This window comes from Desmodus rotundus, chromosome 11 (assembly GCF_022682495.2).
Source record: "Desmodus rotundus isolate HL8 chromosome 11, HLdesRot8A.1, whole genome shotgun sequence".
NCBI classification, from domain to species: domain Eukaryota; kingdom Metazoa; phylum Chordata; class Mammalia; order Chiroptera; family Phyllostomidae; genus Desmodus; species Desmodus rotundus.
The window spans coordinates 10,726,719-10,743,463 of NC_071397.1; the positions used below are offsets into that span (position 1 = coordinate 10,726,719).

Genomic DNA, 16,745 nt, shown 5'->3' on the forward strand with positions numbered 1-16,745 from the left:
GGGCGGGGGCACCCTGCGCGGGAAGCAGCGAGAGGGCGGTGGAAACGGCGAGACAGCGCGCGGATTTTCAGCGCCGGAGGGCTCGTTCACAGTAGGTGTTGCCCTGGTCCGGGGGTCCCGGGGTCCAGAGGCCAGCGGGGCGGAAGGCACTGTTTTCCGCGTTCCAGGAGGGCAGGGAAGCGGGGCCTGGCACACTGCAGGACAGACGCCGGGCGGGGCCCCAGGTGCGGGGTGTGCAGAGCAGCGCAGCACGTGGCTGGCTTGCCCAGGGGGCAAGAAAAAAGGTGCAGTGTGGAATAAAGGGGCGTGGGAGGGAGGCCCGAGCCGGGCGGGAAGACCTGACTCTCGGGCTTAAAACCGGCTGTTGCGGAGCTGACCTCTGCAAAGGCGAATAGATGGTTAATCTTGGTACGGGGGGATGGGGGAGGCCGCGCCGCTAACTACGCGGGGTGGGGGGAATGGAGCTGAGGGCACGCGCTTTTTAACCCCCGCTTTTAATTGGCCGAACTCTGGCCCTGGCCTCTCCTTTCTGTGTGCGGCCTCGTTTACTCCGAGAGAGAGGACCCTTCCTTCACCCTAAGAAAGGGCAAGGACACGCACCTTTCAGGTTTTCTTCCCGAGTAGAGCAGTGGTGGGTGAGGGTTGGTTCCATCCTGCCCCTTGCCTCTCTTGGGGTGGCCCCTCTGCCCATTTTTCTGGTAACCTTTAGACCCTCCCATTTGTACTCCTGCTGGGTGAGCTCTTCTCGCCACTATGTGTGTGTAATGGCGGGGCGGGGGTGTGCCTTACTCCCGACACTCCTGTCAGGCTGGAGGTGACCTTGGCCCCCACCTTGTTTTTCCCCCTTAGCTGGAGGAGAGCATCCCCACCTCCCAGTATGTAGGACTAGCTGAGAAGCAGCCTTCATACCTCCCTCTCTACCCCAGAAGGAGCCTAGAATAAGCTGCACGTTAAATTTGAATTTCAGCTCCAAGAACCTTGGTTGCCCCCCCATCTGTTAAATGGAGAAAGTTTAGAACTAGCCGATGGGTGGTTATGAGAGAAAGGAGGGGCATTTGCAGGCTGGGGCACATGAACGGTAGGTGTTGGGAGCCTGAGTTTGGTGGCTGCTTTCAGGGCCCCATCGAGGCAGCCCAAGGCATGGCTGGAGGTACACCAGATGCTCTGAGCCGGTAATTTGCTGCTGGGCAAAGAAGACATAGCACTGGCTGGTGTGGCTCAGTAGATTGAGCGCTGGCCCACAAACCAAGAGGTCACTGGTTCGATTTGGGGCCCATGCCTAGGGTACAGGCCAGGTCCTGGGTTGGGGGCATGAGAGAGTCAGCTGATGGATGTTTTGCTCCCTCTCTTCCTCCCTCCCCCTCTCTCTGAAAAATAAATAAAATCTTTTAAAAAAGTAGGAAGACAAAAATAAAACACCTGGACTGGTCTGCTGTTAGGATATGGGCAGGGGAAGGGGCTGCCCCTGGAGTTGAATTGTGCCCAGCCCTGGGCTGAGAGCAGAAAGCCGGATGTTGACGAGGGAGAGGACAGAAATTTATTCTTCTCTGAGCTTACAGCAGATTTCACCAAGAAAGGGCAGGTGCCCTATTCTCTCCACCCAGTCTCTGGTCTGGTTTTGAACTCCACCTGCTCTTCATTGCCAGGAACATTGTGAGGTGGGGGAGGAGCACAGGGTGAAAAGCGGCCTCTCTGTCCATTCCCCCCACCACCCCGGGTAGAGCCCTCTTGCCCCCATCCCTCTAGAAAATGTAAAAAGTTGTTCACTCTGTCCCCGGTGCTTAGAACGGTGCCAGGCTAGCCTGCAAAGGTCCTCGGTAAATGTTTGTTGAAGGGCTACATGCAAGAAGCCCTCTGCTTGCAGGTGGAGACGGGTGGGTCTGCTCCCCCTCCCCCAACACACACACACACACAACCCAGGTGTGGGCTTGGGGGCGAAGGAAGGCTTTGGAGAGTCTGGGGTTGACCCAGGGAAATTGAGAGGATGAGGACTGCTAGAGGGGTTAGGGTCCCTACAGATGTCTGTCTGTCTGTCTTGGGCTGGGGTCTCCAGCACTGGCTGTACTCAAGTTGACCCACCCCCTCAGCTCCCCTGCTGAGACTGTTGGATCTGTTATCTCCCAAGCTGCAAATGTGGTTTTTCTTATCTCCCTGGTGATGTGTGTGAAGCTTCTAGGAATGGGGCAGCTTTCTCCTACAGCAAAGGCCTGGGGGTTTCTCTCCCCATATGCTCTGGACCTTACCTAGGAGAAGCCCATGGCCAAGGTCTGCTGCCTGAGCTGGAGCTAGGACCACCTTCCAGGGACTGCCCAGGACTCCAGTGCTCCGACTCTTCTGCTGGTAAGTCTGGGCATCCCGTGAGCGCTGGCCCAGGTGGGCCTTGGGGGAAGCCAGTCCTCCAGGCTCCAGAGCTAGTCCCTTACTTGGGGGATGCACCAGCACACGGCTGCCTGGCTTTCCATGCCACCCAAGGGGAAAGCCGTTTTATCTGCTGGTGCCAAAGAGGTCCTAGCTGCAGACATAACACAAGGGTGGGAGGAGCAGGAGAGGGACACTGAAGCAGGAGGCTAGGAGCTTTGGGACTCTGCTGTTAGGCAGGCCTGTGCTCCCACCCCACCCCCAATCTTCCCTTCAAGTTTGCTCTCAGAAAGGGGAAGAATACAGAGGCCTGGAATGAGAGGAACCAAGGGGGCTGGAGGGGGATGGGATGAGTTGGGCCAGGGCTAGGGGTCAGGGGAGAGGTCAAACTAGGCTGTGAAAAAGGCTGTGTCCCACACCCATCCAAAAGTGTTTTCCTGGAAAAGTGACCAGGAACTGGGAAGTCCCTGGCCAGTGGCTGGAAGGGAAGGTTAAGGTGCCACCAGCAGAGAGGCTGGAGTGAGGGGTACCTCCAGGAGGGGACAAGTTCTCAAGAGCCCACCCTAGCCGTGAATCCAGGGGCTCCCCAGGAGGGCGGAGAGGTCAGGTTTAACGGGCAGGCCCTGGAGGCGGCTGCCTCTGGCTCTGCCTCAGTCACCATCCCTGGGGCTGCTGCTCCTGCAGATGTTTGTTTTGTGCGCTCCCTCCCGCTGTCTGCTGTGTCTCTGCTCTGTTCCCCTCCTCCTGTCCCTCCTTCTGTTGTCGTCACTGTCCCTGACCCCACTCATCCCCTTCCCTGCCTTTGTCTGTCTTCCCCTCCCTCTCAATCAGAGGTCCTCCTCCTCCTCCTCCCCTGCTCTCCACCCTCTGGTTTCCCAGCGTACGAAATGCTTCTCTGCTGGGTAAAAATAGCAGTGGCAGCGGCCAGGCCAGGCCTGCTGCCAGGTAGAGCCTGAGCGGGCAGGGGGGCCCAACAGGACTGGCTAGAGGGGTCAGACTGAGCAGTCCTGAGAGGCAGTGTCAGGAGGGTGTCCTGCTGGACTCTAGCGCTTGCCAGCTGTTTGCCCTGCCCCTTCCTACCCCCCAAGAGTCTGAAGAGGCCTGTGGGGAAACAGGGCGAGACAAGGCCTCACACTGCTTCTGCCCCAAGCAAGCCTCAGAAGAAGACAGCTGTCAGCCAGGCAAAACCAAGACCGCCGTCACCATGACAACCAGTCAGCAGCCTCAGGACAGGTACTGGGAGACCTGGGCTGGGGACCCAGGGCAGTGGAAATGGGTCTCCAGGGGGCTGGATGCCATGTGCCTGGGAATTCGGAGCTGTCACTGCAGACTGGCCTTTCAGCTAGTCAGCCAGAGTCAGGTCTGCGTGGGGGCGGGGGTATCTTGGTGGGCTCTGGGTGGGGTATCTATGGGGAGGGCCAGGATGGGTAGGTGGTAGCCCCTCCCTGGTCTGTCAGTTTTTCCACTGTTGCTCTCCAGCCAGCCAGCCGCTGCTGGTTCCTCCCGCCACCACCGCGGAGAGATATTTGGCAGCACCCCTCATTCCAGAGCACATCTGGCAGAACTGCCCCTCCCTCCGAGTGGCCTCTATTTCACATGACCTTGGCCCACCCTGGTCCGTGCTTTGGCCTTCCTCTCTCTCCTGCACCTCTGGAGCCGGTGAGCTCCCTCTAGTTGGACCTGCACGTGTGACCGTGCATATGTGTGTTGGGAGAAGGCGCTGTAGCTTGATTCAAGTTCTCCAAGGAGTCTAGGACCCAAGAAAGTTGACGAGGTCACGCCTCAGATCCAAAGCTCTTCAACCCATCACCTCTTTCAGCCCATGCTGTCTCCCTCCTATGCCAAAGGCCATAGAACTAGACCACTCTGGCTGTGAGACCTTGGGCACCTAGCTTGTTCTCTCTGGGACCATTTCCCACCTGTAAAATAGAGGGGAGGTTTATTTGGATGGGAGAGAACTTAAAGAGACAGTAAGTATAGGCCCCTCCCTCCCTTGTCCCTACGCCTGGGCTGCCTGCCTGCACCTTCCCAGCCTCACCACTCCCTGCTGTTCTCTGAACCCCTCCGCATCTCCATCACCTGTTGCGCTCACCCAGCCCCACTCTGTCCCTCTATCGTATGTGACCTTGACTGGGAGTTTCTCCCTTCGTCCTGGGTCTCTGAACCAAGCCTTTAATGACTTCAAGGTGGGTATGTGAGGGCTTTGGGGGGCTGCAGTTGTAATGACTCAGACCTGCCCAGTGGGGCGCTCACCCAGGCCCTCCCTGCGTAAGGCCAGGCCCTGCACTCTGGCCGGACTGCCCTCACTGCCTTGGGCTTTGTCCCTGCCATCTCTGTGAAGAAAGAGATGTTGGCTGTGGGGAAGGTATGGCAGACACACCTGGAGACTACAGTGGGGGGACCCAGGGCTGTCTGAAGGAAGCTGGCCCATCCCAGACAGGCCCTGAGGTGTACAGCTTGAGGCTGTGCCCTGGCAAAAACTGGGGTGGCACTTATTTATACACTGGGGCCCAGATGACCTCCAGTGGCCGGATACCCCCTGGCCTACCTAGGTGGTGTGACCTACAAAGCTAGTTCTGTCTGGGCCAGGAAAAAACAGCTCCTTCATTTTCCACCTGCCCCAAGGCACCCCGCCTGCCTGCACCACTAGGTCCAGAATGGTCTGGGACTTTCTTGACCTCAGAATCCCCTTTGGGAAGCCACACAATTCCCGCTCAGACTGCATAATCACTTCCAGCCTGCCTGGTGGGCAGGGGTGGAAGACAGTTGCTGTTTGCTTTCTTGCTCACTCTCCACCCCCAGCCCTTACAGCAGGATTTCCAAAACTGCCTGCAGACATGTGGTCACATCGGTTCCCGAGTCTTTGGGGGCTGGGAACCACTATCCCATGGCCATGGCCTTCAGCCCTGTGTTCCTGGTCCTCCTCCCTCTGTGGACTCAGCTAGGCCCTTTTCCCTATCCCAGGACACCTCCCCCTCCACATACACTCACGGGAGGACACAGGCACACGGACACAAACACAGATGCCCTGTGCCCTGGGGTGGCTGGAGAGACAGAGGTCAGGGAGGGACAGGCTTGTGCTCCTTTTTCCTCTCCCACCCCCAGGTACAAAGCCGTCTGGATCATCTTCTTCATGCTGGGTCTGGGGACCCTGCTCCCCTGGAATTTTTTCATGACTGCCACTCAGGTGCGACTGGGAGCCCTGGGCTCCGGGGGTATGTCCATAGGGCACGGATCTGTGCTCCAGGCATAGGGAGAGAGGTTGCAACACTCCTGTGTACCCCCCACAGTATTTCACAAACCGCCTGGACCAGTCCCAGAATGTGTCCTCGTTCGCTGTCAAACTGGACGGGGACATCCAGGCGTCAGCCGTCCCCACAGCGCCCCCTCTGGAGCGGAGCTCCCTGAGTGTCATCTTCAACAATGTCATGACCTTGTGTGCTATGCTGCCCCTGCTGCTCTTCACCTGCCTCAACTCCTTCTTGCATCAGAGGTGAGCTCCCAGCCCGGCCTGACCCCTGGCTGCCTCCTGCGCACTCTCCGCTGCGCCCCGGCCGCTGCCACACCTCTGCCACCTCGGCCTCTCCCCCAGGATCCCCCAGGCTGTCCGTATCCTGGGCAGCCTGCTGGCCATCCTGCTGGTGTTCCTGATCACCGCTGTCCTGGTGAAGGTGCCCGTGGATGCCCTGCCTTTCTTCGTCATCACTATGGTCAAGATCATGCTCATTAACTGTAAGCAGAACTGGGAGGGGCCCTGGGGCCAAGACCTTCCCACACACTCCACCCTTCCCGTAGACCCGAAGTCAGCCAAAGAGGAGCCTATTCAGACGCCCGGAGGAAATGGATGCCGTGGGCTCAGAGGCCTGGGCAGGAAGGGAACCAGGGCCGGGAGTGGGGGGCAGAGAGAAGGGCCGCTGAGCAGCAAGGCCCACTGGCAGTAAAGCGGGAGTTACAGGAACCTGTTTTCCCATGAGCCCCAGCTGCCCCCAGTGGAAGCGAATCCCACGCTGCCCACACCCCTGCTGATGCCCACCGTGTTCCCCCAGCATTTGGTGCCATCCTGCAGGGCAGCCTGTTTGGTCTGGCTGGCCTCCTGCCTGCCAGCTACACGACCCCCATCATGAGTGGCCAGGGCCTGGCAGGCATCTTCGCCTCAGTGGCCATGATCTGCGCCATTGCCAGTAAGTCTTGCTGTCTGTCTGCCTGTCTGGTTTTTGTGGGGCGAAGGGAGTAGAGCTTGTCTCACCTCTGACACCCTCCACCCCAGGTGGCTCAGAGCTGGCAAAAAGTGCCTTCGGCTATTTCATCACAGCCTGTGGGGTCATCGTTTTGACCATCATTTGTTACCTGGGACTGCCCCGGCTGGTGAGCAAAAGGAGAAAGCAGGGGTTTGGGGCCTGGGGAGTCCAGGACTCGGGACCACCGGAGTTTTGAGGCTGGAACCAGGGGGGAGGCAGGAATTCTGGAGATCCTGCCTCTGAGTCCACCTCCGTCTCCCTCTCTTGGTAGGAATTCTACCGCTACTACCAGCAGCTCAAGCTTGAAGGGTCCGGGGAGCAGGAGACCAAGCTGGACCTCATTAGTAAAGGTCTGAAAGCCTGACGAAGCTGGGGCAGCGGACGGCCTCCCTGGCAGGGGGCAGCTGAGCACAGAGGGCAGGAGTGGGTACACTGTATTTATTGGCAGCGATGAGCCAGGGGCCAGAGGGACTGGGGTGGGGTCAGGGGAATGATGGGAAATAAGAGCTGGGAAAACCAAAATGGGGAGATCCTGGATGACCTTGAATGCCTGAAGACAGTGGATTCTTGGATAAGGTGCAGTGTGAGCTGAGACTCCTGGGAGAGGTCAGGACACAGGGACTGGCACTGTGAGCATTTGAAGGAGGTCTGGGCTAGATGTTAGGGTGCTTCTGTTCACTGTAAGGGCGTGTCCACCCCCCACTAACCCCAGCCCTTTCGGGGAATGGTTGTGTCATTTCCTGTTGCTCTGTCCTTCCAAAACTTAAAGATCCTTCCATAACCTGTCACCCCCCAGGAGAGGAGCCAAGAGCAGGCAAAGAGGAGTCTGGAGTTTCAGCCCCCAGCTCTCAGCCCACCAATAAAAGCCACTCAATCCGAGCCATCCTCAAAAATGTGCGTGGGGCATGGGTGTCTTTGCCCTCTACCCCTCACCCTCTTTCTCTCCTCATTCCCCCCACCCACTCACCACTCACCTCCACATGGCCCCTTCCATCCCTTTCTGACTGAGACTGGCCACTCTCCTGGACTCTTCTGTGTGTGTGTGTGCGTGTGCACACGTGTGTGTGTTGGTTCTTTAATGCACTACCACCATGAAGACTTGGGCCTGGGTCCCTTTCCTCCAGATCTTAGTCCCGGCTCTCTCTGTCTGCTTCATCTTCACAATCACCATTGGGGTGTTTCCTGCCGTTACTGCTGAGGTCAAGTCCAGCATTGCAGGCAGTAGCGCCTGGGGTGAGGACACCATGGGTCCCCGGATGGGGATGGATGGGCTCTAGCAGGACTGGGAGTGGGGAAGTGGAGGCCCTGGGCTGCCATCTCCCCAGCTAGACTCTTCTGGTCCACTTGCCCTTCCCTGGGCTGAAAGTATCTTCTCCACTTTACAGCTGGGGACACTCAGCCCCAGCGAGGGTCCAGGTTGCTAAATCTGCCTCTGGACCTAATAACATTACCCTCATGTGCTGTTCCTTCTCCAGAAAACTACTTCATCCCTGTGTCCTGTTTCTTGACTTTCAATGTCTTTGACTGGCTGGGCCGAAGCCTCACAGCTATATCCATGTGGGTAAGTGGAAGAAGAGGGCACCAAGTCCCCACGAGGGGGCAAGAGTCCATCCTGAGACCCAGAAAGGGCACCAAGAAAGTATGGTGACAGGACCATGCTTACTCAAAAACCAAGACATCATGTATAGTTAGGTGTACAAGGCATGAGTGTACAGCTTAATGACCATGTACACATCCCCTGTATAATCACCAACCAGGTGGAGATGGAGAACATTGCCAGCCTTCCAGAAGTTTCTACTCTGCCCTCTCCCCATCAGTACCCATAAGGGTAACCAGGTTTTGAGGTTCCAATGCAGATCCTGAAGGGTTCCATATTCAGCCTGGGGGTCTGGGTGTGCCCGGGGGTGGGGTAGAGGGCAGCCCGACTGAGGCACTGCCTGGTCCCCACAGCCTGGGAAGGACAGCCTCTGGCTGCCAAGCCTGGTGCTGGCCCGGCTGGTGTTCGTGCCCCTGCTGCTGCTGTGCAACGTCTATCCCCGCCAACACCTGCCTGTGTTCTTTGAGCACGATGCCTGGTTCATCATCTTCATGGCCGCCTTCGCCTTCTCCAATGGCTACCTCGCCAGTCTCTGCATGTGCTTCGGGCCCAAGTGAGTGTCAGGCAGGGTCCAGCGCTCCAAAGGGGGACACTCAACAGAGGAAGAAAGGGCTACAGGAGCCTCCCTGATTCTGGAGCTTAAGGTTTCCAGGCTGAGCAAGAAGTCAACCAGGAGGGGCATCTGGATTGAAGGGGTCACAGTGGGCGGGAGCGCAGGAGCGGGGTACCCAGGCTTATGGAAGTGGGGATACGGGAGGGCACTCTCAGAGAAGGAGGAAGACAGCCCCCGAGGCCATGTTTCCCCAAAAGGGAAAAGCCAGATTAGCGTGGGGCAAGTAGAATGGTCTGGTCAGCAGAATTGGGTGCTGAGGCAGGTCTCACCACGCCAGTGCTCTGGGTGGGGCTGGAGTAGGGGCCATCCTAAGGTAGCCTTGCGCCCCTCCTTTAGGAAAGTGAAGCCGGCTGAGGCGGAGACAGCTGGAGCCATCATGGCCTTCTTTCTGTGTCTGGGCCTGGCGCTGGGGGCTGTCGTCTCCTTCCTGTTCCGGGCAATTGTGTGACCACGGATGGACAGAGGAGTGTACTGGCCACCTGCTCATGCCCCTTCTTTATCCTTCAGGGATGGGCAGGGGTCGGCTGGAGGTTTTCTCTTCTAGCTGAATTCTGCTTTCTTGTGGCCTGTGCTGGGCCTGGTGTCCAGGCCCCAGCGAGGGACCCTCTGGGCAGACAGTTGGACAGTGGAGACATTGTGGGCCCGCAGGTCAGAGTCAAGGAAGGGGACGCAGTGCCTGCATATGCTCGGACCCCCCCCACTTGGCTCCGACTGATCCCTACTTGAGCTGGACGGCGGAGGCTCCTAGGCTCAGAGACTGTGTGTCTGTAGGTTCATGCACCAGGGGTGGCTAGGGGCCAGGACCGTCTGTTCTAAGGTCCAGTCTGGTATGTGCACCCCTCCCTGTGCTTCCTCCCCCAGGCTCTTTCTGTCCCTCTCTGCGTCCCCTGCCGTGTATCTACCTGTGACGTACCCTGTACAGTTGCCACACTTTACTGCCTTTTTTTATACTCAACAGAAATCAGGTGCCCTCAGAGGCTCTCTGACTAAATAAACCATTGTATTTTCCCCCGTGGCTCTCTGTGTCCTCCAGCCACGACTGCCTGCCCTGGAGAGGGTAGAGGGACGGCAGCCTGAGCCTGGGGGGATGCGCACAACCCAGCTGGGTCGTGGCCAACACCAGGCCTAGGTCCAAGGTTGGTGGGTGGAGGTGGGTTAGTCGTCTTAGCCTTAGAGAGGCTGCAGTGTCGTCTGCTGGGGAAACAGGAGGGAGGGGCCTAGAGCCAGGACACCCAGACTTGGCTAAGACCAAGAAAGGCCATTTTTCTTTGCTGCTTCATTCCTTCTTCCATAAGACTGGGGATGGAGAAAGCACCCACTCATTTTTTGTTGTTGTTGTTGGTCCTGGAAATGAATTCTGCAAAACTGGCCAGCTCTCCCCCCACAGCCTCCTCCCACCTGGCTCCTGGTTGTACTCCCACACCTCCCGGGGAGAACAGGCTGCGCCCGAGGGTTCTCCCCTACCTGGCACTCTGCCCTGACACCAAGGCTCGGAACTCCGGGGGAACCGGGGGAACAAGAGGCCTATGTGTTCTCACACTGAAGCTCAGCCCTCCCCTTCCCTTTCCAAACTCTGGCCTTGGGAGGGAGGGGTGGGATGGTGTGGGACAATGAGTGTCTCAGTGGAGGGGGCCATACCGCTGGGTCCCCCTGCTCAAAGATGACTCCTCCTGACAAAGTGGGGCCAGAGCTCTAGCCACTGGACCCCCTTCCCCACCTCAGTGACCCTGGCCCTCAGCACGTGTCCCAGACTTCCCAGAAGGGCAGGAGGTGTACTGCCCAGACTGCTCACTGATCCCAGACCGGCAGAGGCTGCAGAGTTGGTACCTCTGCCGGGGCTTCACTTCTCAGTCTGACTGAATTGCAGGCTTCAGGCCTCATCACAGGGTAGTTGAGTGTATCACTGTGGGGGCACTGGAGCCCACGCACCCCAGTCAGGCCAGAGCGCGTATCCGAGGGTGGTGGAAAACGGAATTTCTTTCCTATCAGGTTCAAAGGTGAGGAGTTCCCTGAGACTCCCCCAGTTTTTTTTTAAGATTTTATTTATTTTAGACAGAGGGGAATGGAAGGAGAAAGAGAGGGAGAGAAACATCAGTGTGTGGTTGCCTCTCGCGCACACCCTACTGGGGACCTGGCCCACAACTCATGAATGTGCTCTGACTGGGAATTGAACCAGTGAACCTTTGGTTTGCAGGCAGGTGCTCAATCCACTGAGCCACACTAGTCAGGGCTCCCCCAGTCTTTGCAGTTCCCTTTGGCAATGAGTCAGGCAAGAAAAACCTGTGCTCTCCCCCTCAATCCTTCCTGACTGCCCCATTGTACCCAAACCTGAGAGTCCTATTGGGCTTCTTCCTCAGCACCATCAGCCCTGAGGGACCCTGTGTTCCTCCCTGGGTCCCTTCACCTCTTCCTGCCTGGCCTTTCAGGACCCCTGCTCAGGCCTCCTGCAAACCATCCCACACGTGGTATATGCTGGTCCCTCCCTCTGGAGCATCTGAGCATTTCCACATCTTCCACCACCACCACTAGCAACAGCCAGTTTACGCAATTCCTTCCCCCTCTGCACCTCAAAACTCTGGTAACTTTGTGACATATCTTATCATCATCCTCCAGACTTAGGCCCGGTCTTGTTTTTCAGGTTAGAGTCTATTCATGTGTTCACTCTTTAAGCCAGAAGTGCAGTAGCTGGCTCCCAGAAGTACTCAAAAAATGTTTGCTTCATTCACTGTTTGCTCGTTCCTCCCACACGGTCTTCACACGCCCGACTCCAGCTGTGTGGCAGCGCTCCCTTCCCTGCCTGCGCCCATGGGATGGAGTTGGGTGGTAAGTAGGCTGCTCAAGCCCAGCAGTGGTTTGAAGGAGGAGACCTCTAGGTTAGTCATTGTCCTTCTTTCTGTACTTACACTGATGTTGGAGAAAATGACTAGTTTTCCAGAAACCCTGTCTCAGGTTCCTCCCAGAAGGGCAGGAAGTTTTGTAATGTCTCCTGACCTATGTTTTCACCTGAAAAACTGGGAGTTAGGAAAGCAGCTCCCAGGTCCCTTGCCTGCTCAGCTGCAGTGATAGCCCTGACCACAAGGGGGCACTCTGCATGCAACACCACCTGTGGGACTAGTATTTCCTCTTCACTTTGCTTCCTGTAAGATGGGGAGTTCTGAGCGTGAGAATCTGCCAGGTATCCCTAACTCTGCCATAACTTGGGCTGGTCGTCATCTTCCATGTGACATTTCTGCCCAAAGTCAGTCTGTATTCAGCTTCTGTCCTCCCTCAGGTGGCTGCCATTGCACACAGAAATTTTCCACTAGTTTAATCTTATATGGTGACTTGTTCGGGCTTTAAACCTGGAAAGGTAAGAGTCCCAGTAAAATGAGCAGGCAGCTTCAGGTATAACTAATGACTGTATCTGTGTATCTATTTTAAAAAATTTTATTTATTGATTTTAGAGAGAAAGGGAGAGAGAAACATCAATTTGTTGTTCCATTTACTTACGCATTCATTGGTTGTTTCGTATGTGCCCTGACCAGAGATCGAACCCGCAACCTTGGCACATCAGGATGACGCTGAAACCAACTGAGCTAATTGGCTTGTGTGTCTATTCTTTGAGGTGAATATGGAAAGAGGATGGTGAGGGCTACAGAATGGCGGAGGGGTGGGGCCTGATAGGAAAACAATTACTGGGAACATAAATTATTAGAATGTTAAACTATGATTAGTGATTCGAAACAGATGAGGGCAGAGACATGCAGTCACTATAAAGAAAGCCCTGCTCTCTGGCCGGCAGACCCTCTTAGAACTGGAAGAGTGGCAGGCTGAGAGAGGCAGGCCAGCCAGCAGATCTGACAGGAACCAGGCTGGCAGTGAAGCCCGTCTGGTTCCCGGGGCAAGTTGGCGGTGGGTGTGGTGATGGGCAGCTCCGACAGGCAGAGCCCATGCCCTCCCACCCCCAATCCATCAATGGCCTGTGTCTTAGCTGCGCCGTCTGTCTCCGCATGACCTGGCTTACTACGTGGGTCCCCTCTGGGAGAGGATGTGCTCTCTACAGCCTCGGTGTTCCCTGTCAACGAGCCAGTTGGCATTCTGGCTGCAGGGCAAGTGCTAAATGAGCCCACAGGACCCCACAAAGTGGGAGCATCTGCCCCTGGCAGCTGCCTTCTCCCAGGGCTTTCTATGGAGTTTTGGGTGGTTTGGATTCAGAGCCTAGGATTCCATCCAGGGCCTGCCAGGTACCCTGCGGGACCCTGGACAAATCACTCATCCTCTGTAACCCAGCTCCTTGGTGTTTTTTTGTTTATTTGTTTTAGATTGTGTTTATTTTTAGAGGGAGGGTAAGGGATGGAGAAATAGAAAGGGAGAGAAAACATTTATCTGTGAGAGAAATATTGACTGGCAGTTGCCTCTCACATGAGCCCCAACAAGGACAAGCCTGCGACCTAGGCATTTGCCCTGACCGGAAATCGAACCATGCCCATCAGGGCCCAGCTCCTTGCTCTTAAAACAGGGTGACACGTCTGTAGACTCGCTAATGAAATTAAAGGGGCCTGTGCTGGAGAGCCGGGACACAGAAGGCGATGGCCCTAAAGACGCACGGCTCCAAGTAGTCATTAGGGTGAGCCTCAGCACGGAGCGCTCCCGGCGCCCACCCCCACCCAAGCGTCTTGTTGCCCCTCCCTACATGCCCTTCGTTCCTCTATCCCACACCTCCAGCCCCAGGAAGCTTCCAGAACCAAACCTTATTTCCCCCATCGCAGCCATCCCTAGTATGAAGCACTACTGGAGTCCAGTCTGGCACGGGTCAATGGAGAACTGCAGGTCCGAAGAGGACCAGGAGCGAGGGGTGGAGCCCGAAGCTAGGCCCAGCTTTGCCCCGCCCAGCGAAGAACAGAGGAGGAAGGTGATGTCACCCGCCCTGCGCGCCCTCTGGCGGGAGCCCGGTCCCAACCAGTGCAGCCCTCCGCATCTGACCCCCGGCTAGGAACACCAGACTGGGTGTCTCAGGCCCACTCCACTGCTCCTTAAATCTGAGTGACCTTGCGCCAGGCACTGCCTGTCTCGTTGACACCCATCTGTAACGCAGAGGTAGTAGCACTTGCCCTGCCTAACTCTCCAGTTGAGTAACTCCTCTGAGATAATGAATAAGAACTATTACTTTTGTCTATCATTCTGCTGTCTTAATAGTGATTATCTCCTATAATCTCTCAATAACCAAATGGAATGCTAACTATTGCTATGCCCATTTTACTCCAGAAAATCGAGGCTGAAAAGATTAATGATGGAAAATATTTTGTTAACCGCAAAGCACCAGGTGAGTATGTCTCTGTCCCACTCTCTGATAACACACACACACACACACACACACACACACACACACAGGCAGTGAAGGGGATGGGAAGACACAAAGCCTCATGTGATCATGTGGCACCATAAAGCAGGCTTGCCACACCTTCCTTCCCTGCCTCCAAAACATTCCGGAGAGTCAGCTTCTCTTTCCACATCCCCAGGGGTACCAAGTGTCCTAGAGTCCTGAACTCCCATGTCACCCTTCCCAGGTGAAACCAGCAAAGTCTTTTCCGACATCTAATCGCTGTTCCTCCCAGTAGTACTTCCAATCCCTTATCTGGGTGCAGGTGGCCAGGCAGGCAATGGGCCCTGTGAATGACCCAGAAACCCTGTCAGTTTGGACCTGCACATTGAGGAGGGACTTGTGCCTGGGGCTGAACAGGTAGCAGGTAGAGCAGTTAAGTAGGTCAAGGTTGTTTGTGACGCCACCACACTCCCCTGCCTATATCATCTGCTCTGGGCTGAGGTAGTTTGGGGTTAAATTTTACCTTCTTCGTTAAAGGGGGGTCTGGAACACTGAGCAACACTCAAGACAAAAAGGGATGCTTGTGGCCATGATGGCAGGAAGAGGACTGACACTTTTGGGCTGGCTGGCAATGGCAGGTAGGCAGGACTGAGTCACACCCCTCAGACCACTGACCCTGTGCCCTTGCCTGTGGAGAGTCAAGACACAGTCATGTGTGTATTAATAGTGCCAGTTACCAACTTACCATTCCAGAAGGGCTTAGTCACAAGTTCTGGCCTCATCACACTCCCCTGAGTGAAGCGGTTCTTGCCTATGACCTTAGCCATCAGCTCTGCCTCCTGGACATCTCTCCTTGGTGCCTACAATGTGCCTAAAACAGACTTCCTGACCCCTCCTACCCAGAGTGGTCCTCCTCCCCTCGGCCGCATTCTATCATTCTATCCCATAAAAGGTGTACACCGTGCCTCTTCCCACCCTGTCCTATCCCCCCAACTTCAGCCTCTCCTTTCTCTGAGCTATGTCCCGTGGAGTCTCTAAGTGGTTTTCTGTTTGTTTTGAACAACATGATTATCTGGCTTGACTTAATAGATTTTACACATTTAAACCTTTACCCAACAATATATATGTTTTCACAAGCATGTATGACACATTTATAAACATTAGCCACATTCTAGGTTATAAAAGAAGTCTCAAATAAAAATATGCATACCACATTGTATGCCCACAACACACTTAAGGGATAACATTTAACAAATAATTGGAACTTCTCAGCCTGAGAAGTAGCAGGAGGCCTCTGCCCAGGCTGAGTCTCTATGTTCCCTCCAAGACCTCTCTAAGCTTTAGCAAGGCCTGGGGTCTGTAAAAGTGTGAAACACTTTCAAATGATCAAAAAAGATAACATATAAAGAATCAGAAGATTCTTAAAACTGCATTATAACAAAAACAGTATATATTAAAACTTGTGGGATATAGCTAAAATAGTACTTGAGAAAACTGTAGCCTTAATTCCTTATATGGGAAAGGGGGAAAGTCTGAAATGTAATGTGCTAAGTATTAAAGTTAAGAAAATAGAAAAAGAACAAGACTGACTCAAAGAAAGTATAGATAATGAGACAGAAATTTAGCAGAAATTAAAAAAATAAAGAAATAAAGTAAAACTAAATTCCCAGACAACAATAAACTAAAGGAGTTCATTACCAACAAACCAATATTACAAGAAATCTTAAAGGAACTTCTTTAAGAAGAGGAGCCCTGGCTACTGTGGCTCAGTGGATTGAGTGCCAGCCTGCAAACAAAGGGTCACCGGTTCAATTCCCAGTCAGGGCGCATGCCTGGGTTGCAGGCCAGGTCCCCAGTTGGGGGCACATGAAAGGCAACCACACAGTGATGTTTCTCTCTTTCTCCCTCCCTTCTCCTTTCTCTGGAAATAAAACCTTTAAAAAAATAAAAGGAGGAAAGAAGATTTAAAAATATAAATAAAATGGCGATAACTACATATCTATCAGTAATAACTTTAAATGTAAATAGGTTTGATGCTCCAACCCAAAGGTGCCCGAATGGGTAAGAAAACAAGACTCCTACATATGCTGCCTCCAAGAGGCCCACTTCAGATCAAAAGACACACACACAGGCTGAAAGTAAAGGGATGGAAAAAATATTTCATGAAACTGGAAATGAAAAAAAGCTGGGTTATCAATACTTAGACAAAATAGACTTTAAAACAAAGGCTATACAAGAGACAAGGACTCAGCAATTGCACTTCTGGGTATTTATCTGAGGAAACCCAAAAGACTAATTTAACGAGACACATGCACCCCTATGTTCACTGCAGCATTACTTACGATGACTAAGATAATGAAAGTAGTCTCAGTGTCTGCTGACAAACGAATGGATAAAGAAGATATGGTACATACACACAGTGAAATAATGTTACTCAGCCATAGAAAGAATGAAATACTGCCATCTGCAATGACATAGATGGACCTAGAGGGTGTTATAAGTGAAAAAGGACAGAGAAAGACAAATAACATGATTTCACTTATATGTAGAATAAAAAAAACAATTCATAGATACAAAGAACGTTTTGATGGTTGCCAGACAGGAGGGGGAATGGGTGAGAAAGGGGGAGGGATTAAG

At 54.4% G+C, this 16,745-nt stretch overlaps 1 protein-coding gene across 8 annotated transcripts; it reads left to right on the top strand.

The window, feature by feature from the left end:
* Nucleotides 1–9,821, top strand: SLC29A1 (solute carrier family 29 member 1 (Augustine blood group)). 8 transcript variants are annotated; one of them, XM_024557829.3, is made up of 14 exons: nt 1–91; nt 2,248–2,340; nt 3,447–3,591; nt 5,464–5,545; nt 5,649–5,851; nt 5,951–6,090; nt 6,405–6,539; nt 6,626–6,723; nt 6,868–6,946; nt 7,393–7,490; nt 7,721–7,829; nt 8,072–8,157; nt 8,547–8,746; nt 9,143–9,821. In XM_024557829.3, the coding sequence occupies exons 3-14, from the start codon at nt 3,563–3,565 to the stop codon at nt 9,252–9,254; spliced, it is 1,371 nt and encodes a 456-aa protein (XP_024413597.1). In that variant the 5' UTR covers nt 1–91; nt 2,248–2,340; nt 3,447–3,562; the 3' UTR covers nt 9,255–9,821. The 8 variants fall into 8 exon arrangements, with proteins under 8 accessions (XP_024413597.1, XP_045049295.1, XP_045049287.1 ...); XM_045193360.2 differs by having other exon boundaries at nt 3,513–3,591; XM_045193352.2 differs by having other exon boundaries at nt 8–91; nt 2,170–2,340.
* The last annotated feature ends 6,924 nt before the right edge of the window (nt 9,822–16,745 follow it).

Bases quoted from the DNA above. Each gene is read 5' to 3' on its own strand.
- SLC29A1 (XM_024557829.3), top strand. From the start codon at position 3,563: ATGACAACCAGTCAGCAGCCTCAGGACAG. The intron at 6,540-6,625 runs GTAAGTCTTGCT...CCTCCACCCCAG, and splicing joins CATGATCTGCGCCATTGCCA to GTGGCTCAGAGCTGGCAAAA. The intron at 7,491-7,720 runs GTGCGTGGGGCA...CCTTTCCTCCAG, and splicing joins TCCGAGCCATCCTCAAAAAT to ATCTTAGTCCCGGCTCTCTC.